This window comes from Perca flavescens, chromosome 1 (assembly GCF_004354835.1).
Source record: "Perca flavescens isolate YP-PL-M2 chromosome 1, PFLA_1.0, whole genome shotgun sequence".
NCBI classification, from domain to species: Eukaryota; Metazoa; Chordata; class Actinopteri; order Perciformes; family Percidae; genus Perca; species Perca flavescens.
Window position 1 is genome coordinate 1853810 of NC_041331.1, and position 24599 is coordinate 1878408.

Genomic DNA, 24599 nt, shown 5'->3' on the forward strand with positions numbered 1-24599 from the left:
CACTCACCACTCAAATCACATCAACTTTGTCACAATTTGGTTGCCAAGGGCAACCGGGCAACCGTTAATGTTGAGCCCTGATATATATATAGACACATATAAAAAATTGTTGCTGCATACCCCTCTGACACTGGGTAGTTGCGCCCCTGCTCACAGCACACATCCCAAACTATAGAATCTCATCCCTTAAGAGTCCGGTTTAGTGTATTGCATTCTATTCTCACACATTAAAGAATAACCGTTCTCACTTCAGCAGTTTTCTCTCTTCATGCCTGTGTGATTAACAGGTCAGAGAAAAATGCACTTCACAGAGTCTCTTTTAGAGTCTCTGCATCTCTGTTGGCTATGGCACACACTGTAAATTGTGTCCTTGTTAGTGTTAATCTGACAGCAATTTTTAAAATGAATCCTGAGTAAAATTGATGCGAAATGTATCCTCAAATTACAAAACACCTCACGCGGAAAAGAGTAAGATGTCGGTACATGAAGGGACCAAGAGGAACAAACAATGTCATGCAGCTTGAATGCAAATATACTATGTGACAGCAACTGATTGTCAGGATACTCTCTCCTACTGGGAAACGAGTGGGATGAGTGTTTACAGTCAATTAAATGGACACGTTTGAGAAGAAGGAATGTGCCTGGCAATCTGCGTTTAGGTGATGGAAAAAGAAAACCGTCAGACTTTAGTGACATTTTAATTTCCTTTGTAGATGCAATGAAGCTAAAACACACTTGGCACCCCATGGAAATAACACTGTCAGCACGCCCTAGCCTCGTCATGTCAAACTTTCTCTCTCCTTTTTATTTTCCTGCCAAATGTGACACCCAATAAACTCCAAGTAAAAACCAAAAAAGGAGGCGCTTTTAGAGGTCTTAAGACATCCACTTAAAAACTCTTGAATGTAAGGTATGTGTGGCAGTGGAAAAGAAATTATGAATTTAAATCAGCGAGAGGGGACACACATTCTACATTAGAAATTCCGTGGCATGAATCCACTGATGCATGAAAAGAAAGAGGGAGAAAAATATGGACATAAACGGCATGAATGCAGATGTCCTTCACAACTCAATGGTCACGCCGTCGCTCCAGGAAGTAGATGAGTCTGTGTCGTGAGTGTGTGTAGGCAAGTCTGTTACTACAGTCACGAGAGAGAGGAAACTCAAATGTAGTGTTTCTTCTGTTAGACTGTGTTGTTCTCCATACTTCAATCTTTGGATGACATGTAACAAGCGCATAACAGCTCCTCCATGGCCAAAACAAGATCCCTCAACAGCTCGCACACATCATGTGGGGAACAGATATCTTGTCTCTAGCCAGTAGAGCAGTCTCTCTATCTCTCAAACACACACACACACACACACACACACACACACACACACACACGCACACACACACACACAAACACAACAGTACAGCCTATACAGCCTCTGTGCGACTGATCTAACCTATTTTCTAGTGTAATATTAAGACTGATGGCAGCTCCTTCGCAAGACTAACCTAATCCGGGGGAGGATGACCTGGTCTGTGTACTCTGTGTGGGTCTGTATGTGTTTTCATCATTGTGACAATGAGCTGGCCAGTGAGCGGTGTTTTAGGTGCATTAAGCAAAAATTGCCAGTCTTCATTTAAAGCCCCAGTGTGTAACATGTTTAGTTGTTCATTATCTAAATCTGTGTTGCCCGTTCACCAACTTGTCCTTTTTCATGAATATTTACCACCACCATCAACTCCAAGAATTCCTTTTGGCTTGAAATTTGACATTTGCATTTGCATGAACTGGGGTAGACGCTCCATATTACATATGCTCCATTCATCTTGAAATACGATAGCCGGTAAGGGACATACAGGACATACTGCTCCGCCTTTTGCGTTTTCTCTGTCACATGATAAACTCCCAGGTGCTGCTAATTCTGCTAATGGGTATCGTAGCTTCCCGGCCCCCGGCAAGTTTGAATAAGGAAACACGGAAGACCACACATATTCAAAATCCAAATTTCAGGAACAGGAGTCTTCTTCTTCTTCACCCAGAAAAAGAAAAAGGAGATTGAAAAAAGCAAGAGACCGGCTTTTTGAAGCGTGAAGGCTACCGTAGCTGTAATACCTACTTTGAACTGCGTGGTGCGAGAGAGCTGATTGCGATATATGATCTCAACGCTGATGGGAGAAATTCCTACACATTGGACCTTTAAGCAAAATAGCATTGCCCATGATTCTCAAACTGAGAAAAATGGGCATAGCATGTTTATGTCTACAGGAGAAAACATAAATCATGTGCACACAACAATAGCAACACAAAGTAAAAGCAAAGTAAAGGCAGTTGTTCAGGCCTCCAGAAGTTTCAGGAAGCTTGTTTTAAGCGTGCGGTCCACTGTGGCGCTGTCTCGAGCGGACCACTCTCTTTCTCTGTTAAAATGAGTCGGGAAGCGGACAGCAAAAGCTAACTTTACTTTTAATAATATTAAATAAAGAGAAATGTTCTCCCTTCGCCCTATAATGGTCATAAATCAATACTAGAGTAGCCTACTTCCTTGCTTAGTGCTGCAATTAATAAAATGCAGAGAAGGATAAAATAGCATCTGTCTTCACAAAAATCATCTGTTGAGTGTTTGATTTGTGCTTTAGAACATAATCAATGTGAAACAATAGTAAATTAAGATTTATTTCTCTCGGTCTACTGTACAATGACAAATTAAAGTACAAAACATTTAGTTCCAACTACTGCCAGAAAACGCTTAGTCATGTTGTAACCTCGGTTCTCTGAGTGAAGAGACTCTCCCTCCACCATACATACGGACTAGGTAACAGTGGAACTGTTAGTTATACAGGAGAGAAGCCAGTCATTTGAGTTTGTTGCAAAACCTTTCAGTGCTCGGTTTTCATTTTGTGACTTTGTCTTATTTCTTCATTGAAGTTTTCTGTAAAATAGTGTTAAAATCTCGGCTCGTCTCAATCTCAAGAACCCAATCTCGTGTCTCGTCTCGTGAGCTGGGTGTCTTGTCACACGCCTAATCTATATATATCAGGATGTTTGTATGTTTAAACGTACAAATTGGGCCAGTAGCCAGGGAGATCCAGCTATGTGCTTCTCAAAACACTGCTGAATACACAGAGTGCTGGTCTCCTGCTAAGAAACTAACATCCCCAAAGAAGTGATTCACTAGCCCTAAGATCTGATCAACTTGTGCATCCCAATTATCTACTTATTTATTCTAATGCAGCCAGTGTAAAATATGCACTGGCCAGTCACAAAATGTGAGGGAGAACACTTGTTCTGTTGCAATTAAATCAAATGTGGCCGGAGCTCTGGATTTTAATAGCGCGTTGGATGCTTTTGCCCAGAACCCAGTGAGGAAGAAATATTTAGTTAAAAGAAACACAGCTGACAGCGTGGGTTTGTGGCTAGTTTAATGATAAGCAAAAGTCAGATTCCTATGGTCATACATACTTTGTTGATCAATATGTCGCTAAGTGAACCTAAACTCACTGGCCTTGTTAAGTTTCAGTGACAGCTTGACGACAGCTACCATAATTCAGATTTAACATTTACCTTCATGTACCTTCTGAAATTTTGTTTTAATGATACGATGATGAAGTGTGAATTATAATGTAAAAAAAGAATATATATTATATATAACAGAGAAGGCACACTGATGGCTGTGGATTAAAGTGCATCACGTGGTAGTAAACAGAAGTCTGCCATTACTGCCTCTGTGCTCTTAATCTGTGCTGCCAGTTTGTGGTCTGTGAAACTAGAAATCAGGTCATTTCTCACCACTAAGGACTTACTCACTGGTGTAGTGTGTCTTATTACTGCTACTGGATGTCAGCCAGTTGTAAGTTTCAGGATTGTGGGGAAAAGAGTACCTTATACATTTACTTCTTATTTTTTTTTATTGTTTTATACAGTTTTTAATGGAACACCAAAGAACAGAACAAAAAGGTCACTAGGGGTATAACATACAATTATTCTGTTCATAAACTGTTAGAGTCAAATCAGGGGTTACTCTCCCAATTGTCTCAGAGGAGTGAGAGGAATGAGAAATGACTTGTCCTTTTCCTTTTTATCCTTCCTTTATAATAGTATCATGAGAACAAATGTAATTGTCCCCTCAGGTCAACAAAAGGTCCAAGGTCCCATCACACAACACAAAATCCAGAATGTCTTCACTGGACAAATAGGGGACAGAAAAGAAAAAAATTCTCAATACAACATTACCAGTAAAATGCAAATGGGAAAATAAGTACAATAAAATAAAAAATAATTTGCAACACACTCACAATATCTCCTTATGCTCATTCCCTACTCCTATACATTAGCCATTTTGACCAGTACTTGTAGAATTTATCCATTTACCCATTTAGTGGGTACCATATTACCCACTTACAATCACTATCCACTCATCTTTTGTTGGTGAACTCTCCTGCAACCATTTCTTAGTTATTGTTATTTTACTCGCAACTAATAATACATTAAGTAGGTATTTGTCTTGAATATTGAGATCAGTTGGTGTATTTCCTAAATATATAGTACTGAAACTGAACTCCGTCTTGAATCCCAATATCAATTTTATTTCAGTGAATATCTCGAACCAAAAAGGCTGAATCGTTGTACATTTCCAGAATATGTGAAGGTAATCTGCCATAGAAGTATTACATTGTCTCCAACAGAATGCAGATTCTGGTTTACCATTCTGTAATTATTCTCTTGTGGAGTGATAAAAAATCTTATGATATTCTTCCATGAGAATTCTCTCCATTGACCTGAACAGGTGGTAGTATACTGTGTTTTACAAATGTTTAACCACTCTTCATCAGATAAAATTATGTTCGCTTCCTTCTCCCATTTATCTTTAACATATAGTGTGGAGTTATTTTTAGAAGATTGTATACTTGAATATATTCTTGATACCAGTTTCTTATGAGTCCCACTCTTATATGCATCAATAAAAATATTGATAATATTAATTTCGATGTTATCGTAATTTTTTATTATAATGGTTCCTAAGCTGTAAATATCTAAAGAAATCTTGTTTTTCTAAAATATAGGTGCCAGTAAGATGTTGGAAGCTCTTTAAACCTGTGTTGGTTGAGATTGTACAATACAATGTAATGCCTTTCAACGGCCATTGTTTAAACCTTGGATCTAACTGTGCAGGTTTAAAATCATTGTCATAGGCCACCCATCTTTTTTTTAAATTTTTTTTATTGATGTTACAAGACATGAATACACATTTGGTCATATAATACATATTTTCTATCTTGTCCTACAACGTCTTCTTTTTCCCCCAGAACTAAATGTACACCCCCCCCCCCACCGCACCCACAATAAGAAAAAAAATAACAAAAGATTAAACTAAAATATACTGGTAGCAAGAACAAAATAGGGAAGTGTCCCGGGTATTCTATTTTACACAAAGTCCGATCTTATTGGCCTAATAAATTCCAAAAATCCATTCCACAACCTAGCAGCCACCCATCTTAACAACCGTGCCTGTTTCTCGAGCTTAAAATTTTTACATTCCTTGAACCAAACATTGAGAGGAACCATCGTCCAATGACTCAGTTCATTAGAGTATTTAAGCCTAGTAGTTTTATCCCCCAGTAGGGTGGGGAGGGGAATGTCCAGCTGGCTAAATTCTAATTCTTTCCATCTTGCTTCATACTCATTATTACACCAACAGACTAGATATTTCATCTGTGCTGCTTTGTAGTAATCTTCCAAACAGGGAAGAGACAGTCCTCCTCTCTCCCTTGATAATTGTATTGTTTTAAGTCTGACCCTAGGTTTCTGATTTTACCATATGAATCTAGAGATCATTCGGTTCCACTCATTAAACTGTTTTTTTGGAATCTCTACCGGCAGCGGTTGGAATAGAAACAGTAATCGAGGCAGAACGTTCATTCTTATACTTTCAATTCAATTATATAAACCGAGGGGTAAGGGCATCCATCTATCTAAATCTGCTTTTTGTTCTTTAGTTATGGGTTCATAATTTATACTGTAAATATTTGTCATATTCTTTGGTATGTTAACTCCTAAGTATTTAATATTAGTTTTCCACTTAAAATTATATTTATTACGTATGCTCTCCTGTGGTGAGTAATTAAAAGAGAGGGCTTGAGTTTTGTCTAAATTTAATTTATATCATGAGTACCAACCAAACTGCTCAAGGCATGACATAAGTTTAGGTAAACTGGAGTCAGGGTCAGATATTGTCATAAGTACATCATCTGCATAAAGACATATTTTGTGTTCATTTCCTTTAAATTGGAATCCCGATATTTCTGTATCTTCTCTAATTGCTTGGGCAAGTGACTCTATGAATAGTGCAAAAAGTGTGGGACTTAAAGGGCATCCTTGGCGACATCCCCGTTCTAGTGTAATTGAGTTAGAAATACTACCATTTATTTTAACCTGTGCCGTCGGTAAATTATATAGTGGTTTAAGACATCCTATAACCTTTTCATTGAAGCCAAAACGCTGCAATACCAGGTACAAAAACTCCCATCGCACGGAGTCAAACGCCTTTTCAGCATCGAGGCTAATTACCAGAGATTTAGATTTACTTTCGCTTATGCTATCAATCAAAAATAATGCTCGCCTCACATTATCTTGTGTCTGCCTGTTTTTCACAAATCCCGTTTGGTTGATATCAATTAACTCAGGAATAATATTTTCTAGTCTTTTTGCAATTATTGTAGCATATAATCTATAGTCTAAATTCAAAACTGAAATAGGTCTATATGACCCACATTCCGTCCTATCTTTTCCAACTTTTGGTATTACTGATATGATAGCTTGCTTCCAGGATATTGGTGTCTCTCCCCCCTTAAGAACATGGTTAAAACATTTTAACAGCATAGGTATTAATAATTCTTTAAATTTTTTGTACCACTCTGCTGGATACCCATCCCCCCCTGGTACTTTATTTGTCTTTAAATTTGATATGGCCCTATCAATTTCAGTTTCTGTGATTTCTTGTGTCACCAGATTGTTTTGTAAAAGTCCTAAGTCTAGAGATTCCAAAACATTTTCAACAATGGAAGGGTCCACTGCTTCTGGCTGAGAATATCATTTTTTATAGTAGATTTCAAACGACCTTAATATATCTTCCGTTTTGTAGCACGTTTGATTGGTTTCTGGATTTCTAATTTTGAAAACTGGCCTTTCCGTTTGCTGCTTACGGAGTTTCCAAGCTAACATTTTTTTAGCTCTAGGTCCATTTTCGTAGTACTTCTGTTTGATATATTTAAGTTTAACCTCTACTTGTTTATCAAGTATCTTATTTATTTGCTGTTTTATTACTTTTATTTCCTCTAAGATTTGAGGTTTATTTAATTCAATATGTTTTTGTTCCAGTGTTTTTAGTGAGTTTGATAAATCAGTCAATATCTTCTGTTTTTCTTTTTTTTTTCTTGAGGACCACTTTAACAGCTTTCCTCTTAACACTGCCTTAGCAGCATCCGATAGAACACTTGATGACATTTCCTCATTATTATTAAATTCAATGTACTCTTTAATTTCTTTTTTAATATACTCTATACATTGGGGATCATTTAAGAGGCTAGTGTTCAATCTCCAAACGGTGTTCCTGGATTGAACATCCAAATAAAGTCTCAAGTAAACTCCTGCATGATCTGAAACATCTCTAGTTCCTATAGCACTACCTATAATTCTATGCCTGTCCGATTGGAGCATGAAAAAATAATCAACCCTTGAATAGACTGTATGAGGATGGGAGAAAAATGTAAACTGCCTCACACTTGGGTGGAGTTCCCTCCATATATCAATCATGCCAGCTTCCTTAAGCATTTTTTTTAACATAAAGAGATTCAGAATTTATCTTTTTTGCTGGATTTGAAGAGTCTAGGGTAGGCTGCAGCTGTACATTCCAGTCGCCTCCACATAAAAGTGTGCCTGATACTTCTGAAGTTATTAGATCAAATATTTTCGTAATTAGTAGTTTATCTTTTCTTGGTGGTCTGTAAAGATTAAGTAATGTTACCCCAGAATATAACGTCCTTCTTTATCAGCTATTTGGCTGGAAACCTGAAAAGTCACCTTATTTGATATCAGTATTGCAACACCTCTTGCATGTCCTTTAGTGTACGATGAATAAAAAGTGTTTCTAAATCCTAACTTTCTTAGTTTTTCATGTTCCGTTCGTACTAGATGAGTCTCCTGCCAAAAAAATAAGGAGATTGTAATAAAGAGATGTTGGTCCTCTCTTTCATCTTAGCTATAAGTTTACTTCGTTTGATAGGATTTTGCAACCCATGTACGTTAAGTGAAATAATTCTATATTCTTGTTGTGACATTCCTTCTGATGTACTATCATATTAAAAATCCCAAGTGACCTTAACATTGTAACACAAATAACACCAAACAAAAAAGTGAAAAAATAAAGGGGTGTACAGTCAAAAGAAACAGCAACTTCCATAGTCAAAGTTCCTTTTAAAGAAACTTCTATTTGGAAAGGAAAAACTTCGATTAATGAAGGGCCTTCCCCGTGAAAACTGATATCACCAGAGCATGTCTTCTCCATAGCTCCCAAACATAGACGTTGTATTACTTTTTAAAGGTCTATCAAGCTATGACGTGAACCCAACTAATAATAAAACGCCAAAATCAGGGTTCTGTGTATGAACACTGGTATAAGTGAAATATTGTATAAAAATTAACATTACCCTTGTCATAATAGACCGTTGTTTTCGTTGATTTCGGACGTCATGTTTTAACTGATAATTTATCCAGAGTGGGAGTCAAACAGCTTCTCCTGTGTGCCGGCGGAAATCCTGGAGTCTTTTCCGTGCCCTCTCTTGATGGTCATCTCAGTTGCGTCGTGGTTTCGCGCCCGCTATTTCCCAAGAATTTTTCCTCAGCTTCTCCATTAAAGCTGATACGGCGGTGTCTTCTTTGATGCTGGCCATGGTCAGTCCTTTCTTTTTTAGGTCCTCCATTGCCTCCGTTGCGCTGTTATATACAATGGGGCAATCTTCAAAAAATACCTGAAGTTTAGCGGGTGGTGGTGTCTGAAAACGGAGACCCTTCTCTTTGAGCAATTTCCTGATGGTGGTGTATGCCCTCCTCTTCTTTTGAGTTTCAGCCGGGTAATCCTGATCGAAGTACACCCGTCTCCTTTTCAGGTAAACTTCCTTCTTCTGCCATGCCGAACGAAGGACCAGCTCTTTAATCCTATATTCAAGGAAATACACTACAACCGATCGGGGATTCGCATTTGGCGGTGGTTTAGGGCCGAGCGCCCTGTGACAGCGCTGTATCCCAAGATCAGTATCGGACAGGGACAGATCTGTCTTGATAAGATTTTCAACAACCTGTATGTTGTCATCTCCGGCCTCTTCCGGGATCCCGTACAAGCGTATATTGTTTCGTCGTGACCTTGCTTCAAGATCTGTCAGTTTTATTTGCATTTTTTGTTGAATGACGAGGGTTTGGCTTAGCACGTCTCTAGCCTCTGCGTTCCACTCTTCCAACTCCGCGACCCTATGCTCGGCCTCCTCCACTCTATTCACCGTGTCTTTCAAATCTTTGCCAATTTCGTTCAGTTTAAGGTTGATGTCTGTACTCAGGCTTGCCAAGTCTGCTTTCCAGTCTCTGGAGAAAGTCTCCTGAAAGTTGTTTAATTCTGTGTTCACGTCAGAACGGAGTGCCTTAATTTCAGAATATATAGCGCTGATGCAAACTTGCATTGTATCCATGGCCTCGTTCTCGTCAGCGTTGTCATCGCCATTTATTTGTCTCTCGTTTTTCTCAGGTCTATGGGTTGATTTGCCTCTAGCTTTTCGTTGTTTCTCCCCCTCCATAACTGTTAATCAATTACACGGCGTAAAGTTTAAATAAACAGGGGAGTTTAACCGACTTGTCTGGGAGCTCGCGTTCTACACTGCCACTCGCCTCGACGCAATACCGGAAGTCTATACATTTACTTCTTAAAACTCATCTATGCATGTGTGTAAATCCAACCTTGACATACTAGCTTGTCAGAAAGAGGGCTAGTAACTCTCCAAAGTTAGGCAAAAATTTGTCAAGGGCAAAAACTGCCATTTTCAAGGAGGTCCCTTGACCTCTCAGCTCAAGATATCTGAATGAAAGTGAGTTCTATGGGTACTCACTAGTATCCAGGGTAACGGACTGGAGCTAAAAAAAAACAGCCCTGGACTTTCTCCCAAATAGGCCCATCATCCAGCCATTTGCCCCTAGCTGTGCGCAACAGACAGTAGCCAGGATGTCCTGATACTATGCCACAATACTGTAGCCTATCAGACAAGGTATTCACAGCAAGTAACATCTCAAAACCAATGATGATTATGATGAATTACACAAACTTGTAATTATAAAACAGTACAGAGTATTTCTGACTACACTTTCAGAGATAAAGTAGGCTACTTGCTGTACCTGAACATGGGGATTAGATATATGGTAAGCCTATACCAAAACTACACTGAGAGTGTTAGTTACTATATACTATAACTTATAACTATTCAAATATAATGTAAGCAAATTTAATGTTGGGGAAGTAAAAGAAAAAAAATGTATGGTTACATTTGGTGAATTATTTCGCCCCCTTCCCTGTTTGTTAGCATGTTTAGAATGGTACCAATGCATGCCTGATGTTTTCCCGTTTAATCCAATACCATAGTCTTCATCCTAGCAGCAAAAATGAGCTCACTACAACCTCTCATATACAACCAAGTGAAATTGCGGTCAACCCGCGATTAATTTCTAACGCGTTTAATGTTTCAAATGAACCTAACCGAAATTATTAAACACGTTACGTTTGACAGCACTAAATGGCACGATCATTTTCATAATCATGATGCACACCCATGTTGATAGCTGACTATGCAATTCGCTAAGATAGGGATAAAGGCAGCCTTTTATAATGTGCCCTGCTCCTGGCACTTACCTGTACATCTTGCTGATGTGAAATGAACTCTGCTGTCTGTCCCTCATCATGACCAGGCTGTGGATGCTCAGGCTCAGCTTTCACTTGGTCCTCTACACTCTGGCTAAGTGATGCAGTGCTGCTTTGGTCGTCAGGGACTACAACATTACTGCTCTGTGAGCTTTTAGCATTTTGCTGCATCAGTCTAGAGAGACTTGGCCCTCCTTTCTTTGAATTTTTCCCATCCACCTTTCTCCTTACATTTTCTCCTAGCCATTGTCACGTCTAATGATGTAGGCCTATAGACTGGGTAACCCCAGCCCGATCTACCGGCGATTTGATTTTGCCCCGCAAAGATTGGGTTTAGTCTGGTGATAGCCACACCAGTAGGCCTACTCTTCTTCCTTTTTTTTTTTTTTTTTTACACGTAGCATATAAGTGATCGGATTAGCGCCCTCTGTTTTTGGCTGTTAATATCGCTTTATTAGACTTTTTTTTATGCCGATGCCGACGGCCATCGGTTGGACGGCCGTTCTGGACTTTTCCCGAACGCACAGATTGTCAGTCCGTCCCTGCTAGTCTCCCCTTTACAGACCTGCCCACTTGCTGCTAATCCCATGCAGTTTTTCTCATGCAGTATAAATGTGTTATTTAAGGCTATTCTAAAAAAAGGTGTTTATTATTTCTGTATAGTGGGGTTCCTAAACAGTCTTGGAATTGCATAAATTAGATATGACTGGAAATGTACTGAAATTTGAGGTGTTGTTTGGGGCTAAGGTGTTGACATCAAATATTAATAAGTTGCTAGCAGTTATTTTAAGCAATCATTCACACGCACTAATTTCATTTGACTTTCTAATGAACATAAGGCAAAAGCTTGAAATCTTACAGATAACCAGAATTAGCCTTGTGCTTCTAATATCTGGGTCGTAGACTATTGACTTTAATCATTTATTTTAATTATAACTATAGTGCTATTAAGTATTTGAAGACAAATTTAAAATACTAACCTACTTTTAAAATAGGGAGCTTTGCTCAGCTTTCTCTCATCATTATCTGATCTTATAATAATAATTAATATCACTAAATTTATTATCATATTTCCTTTAATACAAACCCCCTGAAATGTTTAGCTTGAAATTGAATGTTTTGAATTGAAAACATGCAGCAGCAAACATTTCATACACAGGTCTGAACAAATTGAACATTAAATCTTTATAGTTTGCAATAACTATAATATATATATATATATATATATATATATATATATATATATATATATATATATATATACAGTACAGGCCAAAAGTTTGGACACACTTTCTCATTCAATGCGTTTCCTTTTTATTTTCATGACTATTTACATTGTAGATTCTCACTGAAGGCATCAAAACTATGAATGAACACATATGGAATTATATGCTTAACAAAAAAGTGTGAAATAACTGAAAACATGTCTTATATTTTAGATTCTTCAAAGTAGCCACCCTTTGCTTTTTTATTAATAAGGGAAAAAATTCCACTAATTAACTCTGACAAGGCACACCTGTGAAGGTAAAACCATTTCAGGTGACTACCTCATGAAGCTCATTGAGAGAACACCAAGGGTTTGCAGAGTTATCAAAAAAAGCAAAGGGTGGCTACTTTGAAGAATCTAAAATATAAGACATGTTTTCAGTTATTTCACACTTTTTTGTTAAGTACATAATTCCATATGTGTTCATTCATAGTTTTGATGCCTTCAGTGAGAATCTACAATGTAAATAGTCATGAAAATAAAGAAACACATTGAATGAGAAGGCGTGTCCAAACTTTTGGCCTGTACTGTATATATATAAATAAAAATAAACACAGCAGTATGGTTCTCACAGTGCAGAGGTAATTTCATGGGAAATTAATTTTCTGTAACTGCACTAAACTGGCTTCTGATAAAATACTGAATTGATTTCAAAATATTGCTCACTGTTTTTGAAATCATTTGAACTACATCTCTGGCTGCTTACAAACCCTCCAGAACTCCTAGATCATCAGACACTGATCTCCTAACTGTATACAGAATCAGTAATACATTCAGTCATTATGAGCCCAATCTCTGGAACAAACTGTTTATGATGATATAAGATGTACCACAACTGTGTTGCTAAAAAAGCACCCTTAAGCTACCTGTTCTCTCAGTCCTATGGCTAGCTTGCCTCCATATCTCTGCTTGTCTGTCACTTTCCCTCTGTCCCTCCCCCTTTCTCAGACTCTCTTTCTCTTTAGGTATGTGTGGGTGGGTATGTTTATGTTGGTGGGTGGGCAGGGGATGATTAATATTTCTAGATGTACTTAAACACGTGCTCATGTCTTACTATTTTATTTTGTTCATGATTGTTTTGTGTAAAGCCCATTGAGCTTACATTGTTTATGTGCTATATAAATCAAGTTGACCTGACTTGACAGCCTACTTGGAGCCTCACCTTTAATTACATCCACAATTGCTCTCTATAAAAAGAAACTACAGGGAGCCATGGTAACGACATTCACACGTCACAACACAGTCCTGAGCTAATGGGTCAGCTGACGTCACATATGCGCACACACACACACCCACACACACACATAAAGAGCAACATGCAATAAATAGACCTTGACGGGGGGAACATGACCTGCCGTGTCAGCGCTAGTGGCTACAAGTGCGAGTCAACGAGAGCCAAGCGGACTCACGCTGTACACGCCAACACAACAATCTGACAGCTGAGCGGCATTTGCTCTGAGATGCTCATCACTTCTCATTGTCCTCAGGCTGCTTTTTGCTGACTGCAGGGCTGCTCTCACACACACACACACACCCACACATGCATGCACACACGCAGGCACGCACGCTATTGTCTTATCTGGTTGAAGTGTAAGTAAGACAAGGCACTGCACTGCCGTGGGGATTCAAATCCTAGAGGGAGCCCCCCTGCTCACTGCTAACTTTGGGTAACATCATTATAGCGTTGTTATATACTCACTGTCCCTGAACAGCTGGCAGTGGCTTCCACAGGGTTTCACTTTTGGACGAACACTACAAATGCAATGTGACCACCACGTTAATTAACCCTATCAATTAGAATCAAGTTTTACATCCTCTCAGAGGCAAACTGTCTAGAGAGAACATGTTCTCTTCATCCAAAGAGAACAATTTTTTTGTTGGCAATACTTTACAGTAAAATTACAGCAGTGCCAACTCTTTTTGTTATATGATTAAATGTGCTTTAAAAACTTGCACAGGAAAACTGCACACCAAATATAATGCAAACAAAAACAAACTGCATAATCTGAAATAAAGTTATCCAAGACTCAAAAAGACAGAATCACAGTGGTCTCCCTGCTGCTGCTGGTAATATAGGTGGTCAATTTTCCACCTTATTTACACCAAAAACAATATCAATCAATGTTTTTGTCACATGAAATCGTACAAGGGACAATTCCAGGGAAATGTTATCCTATCAGCTCCTTCAACTTGTGCAAGAGGTGGAAACATCACAAATGTTCTAGGAGAGGGATTATAAGATACTATGCTAAAACAAGAAATATGAATTACTGCTTCAACTTCAACTTTATGTGTGTCCCTAAAGGGCAACTGGGTGTGCAGCATGTATAAAACACATAAAAGACACATAAATATACATACAAGATCTCTTTATGGAACAGGTCTGATAACGTGCACTGTTGAACTCCCAATATTTGGAGTTTTGGACTTGATGTTAAGGTTACTGAACCAACAGAGAAGAGAGAGGGTCAGGACAGGTTCAATATGAGATCTGTAGAACAGAATTTATAAGGGACTTGTTGACATGAAACTTGGACAGTTTCCTCAGGCAGTCCGGACGTCGCTGGCCTTTTTTGCATAAAGCTTCAGAGTGAAAAGTAAAGTTTAGCTTGTTTTCCACTATGGTCCCAATATATTTTTCAACAGTCTACGCTCTGTCACTTTATGATGGTTTTTTGGTTGAGGTTAGTCGGTTTGTGTCTAAAATCAATGCACATGTGCTTAGTTTTTTGGACATTTAGTTTAAGGAATGCATTTTCGCACCAGTCTACAAATTCATCAACTACAGGGCCATGGCTGTTTTTGCTGTCATGTTCAGGAGGCTGACTATTGCAGAGTCGTCAGCAAACTTTAAAATGAACCAGTTTTCGTGCTGACTGCGGCAGTCGTCGATATACAGAACATAGACGAGAGGGGAAAGGACATAGCCCTAGGGAGACCCAGTGGATGATATCAATCAATCCCCCGACATGCATCTATTTACCCTCACTCTCTGAGGAACCTCCCTGTAGGTAATGGATCAAATGGCTGTAATATTCAGTAAAATGTGCTGTGTAGCTTGCTTGTTGTCATATTTGCAGGCAGAGCCATTATGACTTCAACTGTCAACATAAGCTGGTGCAGAATGCTATTTTGACAAACACGGGAGCAGGCGCTCCCACTCAGCCGTCTTTGTGTGTTGAAGCAGACACTGAGTGTGAGTATTCACACCAATCTGAACATACAGCCTCCAGTCAAATCCTCCTCCGGACGACAGAGCCCCACTGAAAGACTTCATGTAAATCTACCCGTTGTCAATTGAATGAAATGAAACGAGGGAATAAAAGACAGCTCTGACTGACAGACAGAGAGGCGGAGAGGAAACAGGAGGACAGGAAACAAGACATTTGCCGAAAAGAAACAAGAGAGGAGTGAAGGCAGGCTTTAGGGCAGAGGAAGAGGTGAGAGTAAGATAAAACCAGAAGCTTGTGAGGGTTAGAGGGGAGGAAATAAAAGAGGCAGGAATGAGAAAATATGGGACAAGAGAGGAGAGTAGGAAATGTGGAAAGAAGAGAGCTGGATTTGGCCGAGGAGGAGAAGAGATGAAAGGGGAGGTGAGGAGTGGAGAGAGGAGAAGGGAGTATATGAGCTCCCAGATGTTTCTCAATGCAGCTAATCTGCATCCTAATAAGTGAGCAGGAAACTAATCAACTCATACAGTTCTGCCTGTCACTCTCCATCTCCACACACACACACACACACACACACACACACACACACACACACACACACACACACACACACACACACACACACACACACACACACACACACACACACACACACACAGATGCTCATGCAGAGATACCCCCTCCCACTCTCCTCCCAATCGCCCATCATTTTGTCTTTCTTTCTAATTTTGGAGTTCATGATTTCTCCCATCTCCTCCCTCCTCAGCAGTAATCATCCATCTGTCCACCCTGCAACCACTTGTGCTTTATTGTCTCTTACAGCTTAAAGTGGAACCATTTGGCTTCGTGTAAGACTTAATAATCTCATGCATGTCCTTACTAGGTTTGTTGGAAATCCATTCCAAATAATGTGAATATGTCTCTCCAATGATGGGGTCCAAAACGGACCAGTAGAAAACCTACCCAAAATTCAAATTTACCCCAAGTCTGAATAGACCTGATGATAATAAGACCTGAAGCAAAGAGCGCAGTGTCGTTCCGCATGGCCGTCACCTTCATTAAATCGCCTGAAAACGACACCAGCCTGCTACAGTATAACCGTACAGATCTCTACTGATCTCCACACATATCAGACTGCTCGGCTTTAACTCGACTCAGACATTTCTCCATTCTCAGCTGAGATGGACAGCATAGCACTGCAGCGCTGCAGTCTTTATGCTATATACATTACACTCAACTAGCTGTCTTTTTTCCTCAGCTCATAGCATGATTTTCAGCCTACATACACATTTTTAACATTATTGAAACTAAGCATCTGATATTGGCAGCAAAAGAAACAAGTTAGCTGACTGCCGTCACTGCTCCTTTCTTTGCTGCAGTCCAACCGGGTGGGTGTGTATGATTAAAACCCTCTGTTATTCTACAGTATTATGGGGCTTAAAACACCAGTGAGCCGAGAGACTCTATGAGGGTGTACTTGAGATAAATGCTCACTTTGGCATGCTAACATGCTTACAAGTATAATGTTTAGCATGTTGCCTGTGTTACTTTAGCGTGTTAACATACTAACATTTGCTAATAATCACAAAAGTGAAAGTAAAGCTGAGGCTGATGGAAACATCAAGAGTTTTGCAGGTATTTGGTCATTAAACAGAGTAATGAACAAAATGAAATTTGGACCAGATTGTGGTGTTAAATGACAGGTTTAGAGGATCAAAGTTATTACTGAATAACTGACTGACCCACAGGCTGACATCTCATTAACTCTTTCATACGGACAATTAGCTAAATAAAACAAAAAAACAACATATCAGAATTGCTCCATTATCATTACAAAAACTAAAAAGAATCTGGGATATTAGGGATATTGGGATATGTTTTTTCTCTCTCTTTTTCTATGTATACATGTATATATTTTTTATTTTTATTTTCACAGAAAGGCATCCCAGCTGCCAATCTTCTGTTGGTCTGCAGCTGTACTCAAAAAAACCCTAGTTCCTAAATAATATATTCACCTATGGCAACAGAGGTACTGTACAGGTCTTGATGGAATGCACATACTATTACGTGTCGGGAGCACGGGAGGATAAGATGTCAGACCAGTACAGGTTCAGGTCATCTCAGTGTGAAAAGCCCAGCAAGAGTCCAGGCCTCTGGCAGGCTGCTGTCCGAGGCCAACCTGTGATGGATTCATCTCAGGAAGCCTGTGTTCTTCATGGGATCTTACCTTTCACTCACAAACTGCACACGCACACACACACAAGCCCGACACAAAGTCAATCCTTCAGCGGGTGTTGTTCAATAATGCTCTGGGGAGGGTTGAGTGATGTCATTTTGAGAAAATAGGATTCCATCTTACAGAACGGAGGACGGAGGCTGTCTGTAAAGCCACATCACTGTCTGACATAATGTGTCAAGTCTGAATATGAAGTTCGCACACACTCAGTCTCAATTATTACAGTGTGATGCTATCAGCCATGCTATCCGAGGTGCCTGAATAGAAAAAGAAAATTTGCCCTCAGGGGGGTTTCACTGGGAGGTATGAGGCTATTAAGCTGCATTTGAGCTCACGTTCACAGGGGAGTGGAATGAAATGTCGACAGGGTGTAACACTTGACAGATACATTTTTATTTTGGCTGATTGTTGTTCCCTCGCTAGTTTGTCAGCTAGATGTAGAAAATCTAACGCTAAACATGTGTGAAATATTCACAACTAAACGTAACAGCTGAAGTTGAATACAGAGGAGAAGTGGAAGAGCTGACAGCGTTAGCATCGACGGGAGGGGGAGACAGGCATTTTGGTGTGGGTGTGTCTGTGTGTGTTTTGTTTGATGTGCTGCAGTGAGACAAGACATGGATAACGAAAAGAACAGCAGTGTTTAGAGAGGCGGCACAAAAGGAATTTGTGTTACAGCGGGATGAAGGAGGACGAGTCAAGGACATACACAAACGTATTAGTGCACACAGAAGCTGTCAGGCTAACTGAAAATACATGTCTCCTTTTACAATTTTTTGTTCATTGACAAATCAAATAATATATCTAATATTTTAGGCATTTTCTCCCAAACATTTGTGCCGGTTGCTGTTGCCTGGAGATAATCTAGACTACAATTAGCCTCCTCTGATACCCAATCCAACAGAAACATAACATAAAAACACTCTATATTTCGAATATGAATAAAGGATATGATCTGATGATGTTCTGATCAATATTGTAACTGTGACTTCAATTATTGTCAAAAAATTAAAGGACAAATGACATCTTCTATATGAAATCCAGCGACCTAATAATGTGCATCCTGATATAGTTCTGCTCATCGGCAAACCTAAGCAAAGGTCTGACCAGCCAAGAACTAAAGCAGCTGTGGAGGTGTGCAAGGCATTTAAACTGTTAAACTCTTTAAACTAAGTGAGTCTCTACTGAGTATGATCACAAAACTAGAGCTGATTAAACGATTAGTTGTCAACTATTAAATGAATTGCCAACTATTTTAATAATCGATTCATCGCTTTGAGCAATTTGAAAAAAAAAGCAAAAGAAAAATCTAAATTCTCTTATTCCAGCTTCATAAATGTGAATATTTTCTAGTTTCTTTACTCTGATACGACCAATTATTTTTCACCATTTTCTGAAATTCCATAGACCAAACAGTTAATCAAGAAAATAAGATTTTTTTTTTTTTTTGCGCTGTAATCATGGCGTCATTGGAAAAGAGAGCTGGCCCTCCCTGAATATAAATAAAGGTTATAATAAAAATGTGTTTTTGATGAATAAAGAGCATCATGACTATAAAATGTATCTCAGGCAGTATGTATTAGACAGGCCAAATTTGTGTGTATATGTAATACTTGGCAAAGAATACTGATTACATACTGTAAGTATCCAAGTAAGTGTGTGTACTATCGTGTTCACAAGGGCATGGTGATGATTTATGTGTTTCTTGTGATTCTGAAAGCAGGAGCAGTTGTATCCCCTCCCTTTAAAAAAAAGACAACACAACAACTGTTTGCCAATTGTTCTGATACAGAAAGGGATCAACAACGCTCTTTTTATTCCTCCTACTAATGAGCAGAGCAGAGTGACAGATTAAACTGTGCAAAGGCCCGCCCTAGAGTGGAACTATTTTTGCTTTCCTCAAATGTCACTAGGCACTAGGCACTGTTCCAACATTTTGACTTCAGAAGACAGCGTCTTGATTTTTACAATAAAAAAATAAAACCTACTAACTGAAAAGAAAAAGCAGTAATCCAAAAATATAAAAACTATTTCTGAATATCGCATGCAGATATCAAAGCTACCGTTGCTTCTAGTCTAGTAGACATCATATGTGAATATCAGGATTAAAGTGTGACTGAAATACAGCCCATTGCAAACGGTGTGTGACATTTCATCTGAATTAGTGAACATGAAGTCATCTTTAGAATAGACAGAATAAAGGTTATATTTCTGCCATTTCTGACACCTTCACCAGGCAGTCTGAAGTGGAGAGTGACAGGTTACATGGGGAGAGAGGGAGGAGGCTGACACGCAATGAAGGTGTCAGGATTTACATGGTGTGCACCACAGCCAATAGTGTTTAGTAGTAAAACAGTAAATGATTAACTTAATTAACAGTTTTACATGTGGCTCCTCACTACAACTAATTATGCTATCATTTTATTTCATATTAGTGGTGTGACATATGTACTAGTTCCCAATGTCACACAGCCAGAGTTTGGTTTGCAACCAAAATTAGGATGATTTTATCACTTTACTGGAACACCGGAAGCCACACATAATTCATAAAAACAAACAACCTAGTGAGAAATCAGACTGACTGCTAACAAAACAAGGTTCATAGTATCTGCCACTTAATGGAAACTTTTAGTAAAAGACGGGAGAATTTTACTGTGCCCTTTCCAACAACAACCAACAAGTAAAAACAAGATCAATTTCAAGGTGTAGCCTATTGGGGTTAACCTGACTCCTCCAGATGGATCGCTTCGTATTGGCTCGACATATCCATCTGGGAACTTTCCGTTGGGAACTTTTGGGAAGGGGCGAATATCCTGGTTAGCTGATTGGATAACCCATCTGTCTATCACCACCTATGTTCATGAGAGATGGGCCAAATCAACCAATCAGATCAAACTCTTGCTGAAACCAGTCGGGAGAAGAGCAAAAACATCTTTTCCTCCGAGAAAAGCGTCCAGTGCCGTTTTTTTGCTCTTCTTTCAATGAAGGAATACTTTCTAATTCAGATAAAACTTGCGCAATAGCTACGCTCATCTCATCCGTGGAAGCCGCCACGTTGTTTAGACTGAACAGTCGCTTCTCGTTGCGTCACACCTAAACCAGCCTCAAAACCAACGCTGATTGGTCGGTTGTTTGGCGAACAGCTCCAAATTTTCTCTATCTCAAGATGCCAGACTGATCTGCGAGTAGAAAACTGGAGCTCGCCAGATCAGGACGGTCTCACGAGGCTATATTGGGGTGGCAGTAGCTCAGTCTGTATTAGGGTTGGGTATCGTTTAGGTTTTTTCTGATACCGGTGCTAAAGCGATACTTTTAAAACGGTGCCTAAACCGAAATATATATAATATATTTATAATGTATATAAAATATAAAAAAAAGGAAGCCTAAAAGCCTAAAAAATGATAGTTGGCGACATTAAAGAACGGTTTGTTTATTGCTAAGGCCATATGGTCAAAATTAAATGATTTATTAATAATGTAATAACAATAACTTACAATGACTTCACCAGTAAATTGCTGGTAAATGAAAAAAACAAGCACCAGATGGGAAAAGGGTATTTTACAATAACTTTGAATGCACCACGAGGCTACCTGTTTCAAGTAATGCACCGCCTGTGTTGTTTTTCCGACAGCGTCAGCTGCAGACTGTCCCGGTGTTGGAATCCTCTACAGGGAAATACAGCCACACTTTACACCGCTCAACGTAAGCTGTCAGCATTCTAACCATTGGGTTTAATCCAGCTAGTAGCTAACGGTAACTTAGCATCCCATGCATCGACGCTGTCAGGCACCAACATTTTCGTTCTTATTTGGTCTCGTTACTACCATTTACGTCGGAACCGGTGCCCTATTGGCACCGCGTTTCGGTACCCAACCCTAGTCTGTAGGGAGTTGGGTTGGGAACCGGAGGGTCGCTCCAAGTCCCCGTACGGACTAAAGTATGGTGGTGGACTGGTAGCTGTAGAGGTGCCAGTTCACCTCCTGGGCACTGACAATGTGCTCTTGATCAAGGCACCGAACCCCTAACTGCTCGGGGCGCCTTTCCATGGGCAGCCCCCTCACTCTGACATCTCTCCATTAGTGCATGTAGAGGTACTGAGCATGTGTGTGTAATTCAAGCCTGTGTGTAATGAGTGTAATAACAACAGAGTGAATATTGTAATTTCCCTTGCGGGACTAATAAAGTATAAATTATTATTATTCTGCTTCCGCTCTTGTGTCATGAAGGGGGAGTTATCAATGGCACCAACTAGACTAGACGCTTACAGTGGAGAAGCAGGGAAAGAGACAGTACTGAGACAGTATTTAAAGTGACCTTTTGGGAGAAGTCTTGTGTGGACAGTGGCCATTTTAATTCAGGTTGAATAGAACAAAACACTCAGACAAGATCACCTTTTCTCCACCAACTGAGTAGCTTGAGGCTAGAAATCTAAATAATATGACAGATAATAGTCATCATGACCATCTGGTTTCTAGGTCTGGGAAAAGAGCTGCTCATGTTCAATGACTGTAATTGGTCTATGGGGGGCGGTTATGCTAAAAAAGTACAAAGAACACACTAAACCATTAACATTTCAGTTGTATTTCTCTATATGTAATTTAGGAAATAGAATAAGACAGAAAGAGGCTTTCTCTTTCTTCATGTGCCCCATCCAATAAACAGTTTTAGGCCTGTGGAGAGGAGAGAGGAACAGCGCGACCTAGCAAATTACTTAGCAAATCAGTCACTTACCCATCACTTTAACGAAGTAGGCATCAGCTTCAAAATTGTTCTTCAAAGCATGGATGATCAAGTCGTTTTTGCCCTCTGCCTGGCTGAGAACCAGCATGTCTAATATACCCTGCAAATGAAGACAGGCATATAGATAAAAGACAATGGGAGCATGGTGTGTGTGTGTCTTCTGATGCACATTTTTATCCCTCTAACATACTGGGTGACTGATCCAGCATTATATTATCATCTCCACTCTTCATTTTTTCTTTTCCTCACTACGTCTCGATCGCTCACATTTATAAAGCCTCTCTCAGAGAGAGCGAAAGACTAATAGAGAGAGAGAGAGAGAGCGAGAGACGAACAGAGAGAGAGAGAGAGAGAGAGAGAGAGACGAACAGAGAGAGAGAGAGAGAGAGAGAGCGAGAGACGAACAGAGAGAGAGAGAGAGAGAGAGAGAGAGAGACGAACAGAGAGAGAGAGAGAGAGAGAGAGAGAGAGAAAGAGAGAGAGAGATGAATTTAACAGACAGGCCGCATGAGCAGTAATAATTAATTCTGATAAGACAGGCACATACAGCAGATTGCAATACAGTTGTAGTATGTGCAGTCGCACATCCTGGGTGCGAGTGTGTGGAAGAATCTGTGAAGGATTTTGACAAAGTATGTACTCTATGTATGTTTACAAGTGTGTAAAACTGTGTGTTTTAATGAACACCATTGTCACAATCGAAATCTGGGTTAACATAAATGAAAAAGACAGGCAGTGTAAAATAACTGAATGTATAAGAGGTGTAGAAAAACCATATAATAGTGTTTCTTCTTGTAAATACAAAGACTGAGTAGAGTAGGCTTGCACACAAACTACTGTATGCGCTTTAAACAACATTCCTGATTAGAAACAAGCACTAAACTGAACACGACACCGTCCTCTTCAGTCCAATTATGGAATATTACTTCTGAGCATGAAAGGAAAAGCATACACTTAAAGTAATTTTGTTGATGTCAAAAAAAGCTTTACCCATAATCCACTTTTTTGCATTAGAGAAATCAAATCTTCTTGTGTGCTCTGTGAGATGTATTCATTCTCTTCTCAATTTGGCATATCATTATTTAATAATGTGGAAATGGGGATGTTATTTTAGTGGAATATCTATCTCATACGTGGATGCCTGTGCATTACTTAGACAGATAAGAGGGGATGGACAAAGGTGGGGGACATTTAGAGAGAGAGACATCTAGAGAGACAGATGGTGCTGTATGTGACCAAAACAAGCTCCGAGAAACGTTATCTCAACACAAACTACTCACGTCCTCATAGATGTCAAAGAATGTTGCCATGATGGCATTTTGGATGGCTCCCAGATCTGATTGGTCCCAGTGGATGTGGAACATCCTTCCTACACTCTGGCAACTGGCGTTGCTACAGGGAACGTTCTCCAACAGAAAGGCCTGCTGACCACTGGGAGGCAGTGAGAAAGAGAAGGAGAGAGGGAAGGTGGGAAAATGCATGTTACCAATTGCATCTGGATGGTCACAATGAAGCATCTTGATAGACAGAATAGGAAAATTGCTCATGTCACCAGCTGATCACTCTGACTTTTTGAATGGCTCAATCATATCAGCTGACTCTTAAAATCAGTCACATTCAAATATGCCAATGTGGTGGTATTTAAAATCTGGAAAATCACACTGCTGACTCCTCAAATACCATTTCTGAAGCTGACCCTGGTACCACCCCCAACTTCCCCCTCCTCTTGCTATGAGCTGGACTGATGCAGTGTATTGGTATTATATCACAACGAGGTGTCTAAGCTAGAGGTCTGATGCTTAGGCCACACATAATAGTGCTGTATTTGTTACAATAAATAGTCCACAATCCTTTGTAATGTAATACAAGTGTGTCTGACTGAACTTGAAATGGTGACCTTGTGGAATGTACTTGGGCTTTTATACCAAATAACATTTGTTATATTTCACTCACTATAACACTCACTCTGTCCATAACTCCTACTTACTTCACCCTTAATGTACTTGTGTAATGGAGCTCCAATAAAAGGTGATTTTACCCTCTTAAATGTACAACACTCTCCCATTTAAAAAAAAGCTCAACCTAGACCCCTCTACAACTAGTACATATCAGCAATCTCTAATCTAGGCTTCCTCAGCACAGTCATTGAGAAAACTGTTGGTTTACTTCCTAACTGTCAATCAAATAAATTACATTTGTCAATCAGGGTTTGTGCATAAGGCAGTCCTGAAACAGCCCTTCTCAA

The 24599-nt window shown here is 39.5% G+C and overlaps 1 protein-coding gene across 2 annotated transcripts in view; it reads right to left on the minus strand.

Moving 5' to 3' along the window:
- The window catches only part of itfg1 (integrin alpha FG-GAP repeat containing 1), a 185579-nt gene that overhangs the window by 41034 nt on the left and 119946 nt on the right, over positions 1–24599 (minus strand). For both annotated transcript variants that reach the window (XM_028577308.1, XM_028577299.1), the window contains exons 11-12: positions 23635–23785; positions 22346–22454 (exon numbers count right to left, since the gene is read on the minus strand). In XM_028577308.1, the coding sequence (XP_028433109.1) occupies positions 22346–22454; positions 23635–23785 (260 nt within the window). The remainder of the gene's footprint in view (positions 1–22345; positions 22455–23634; positions 23786–24599) is intronic.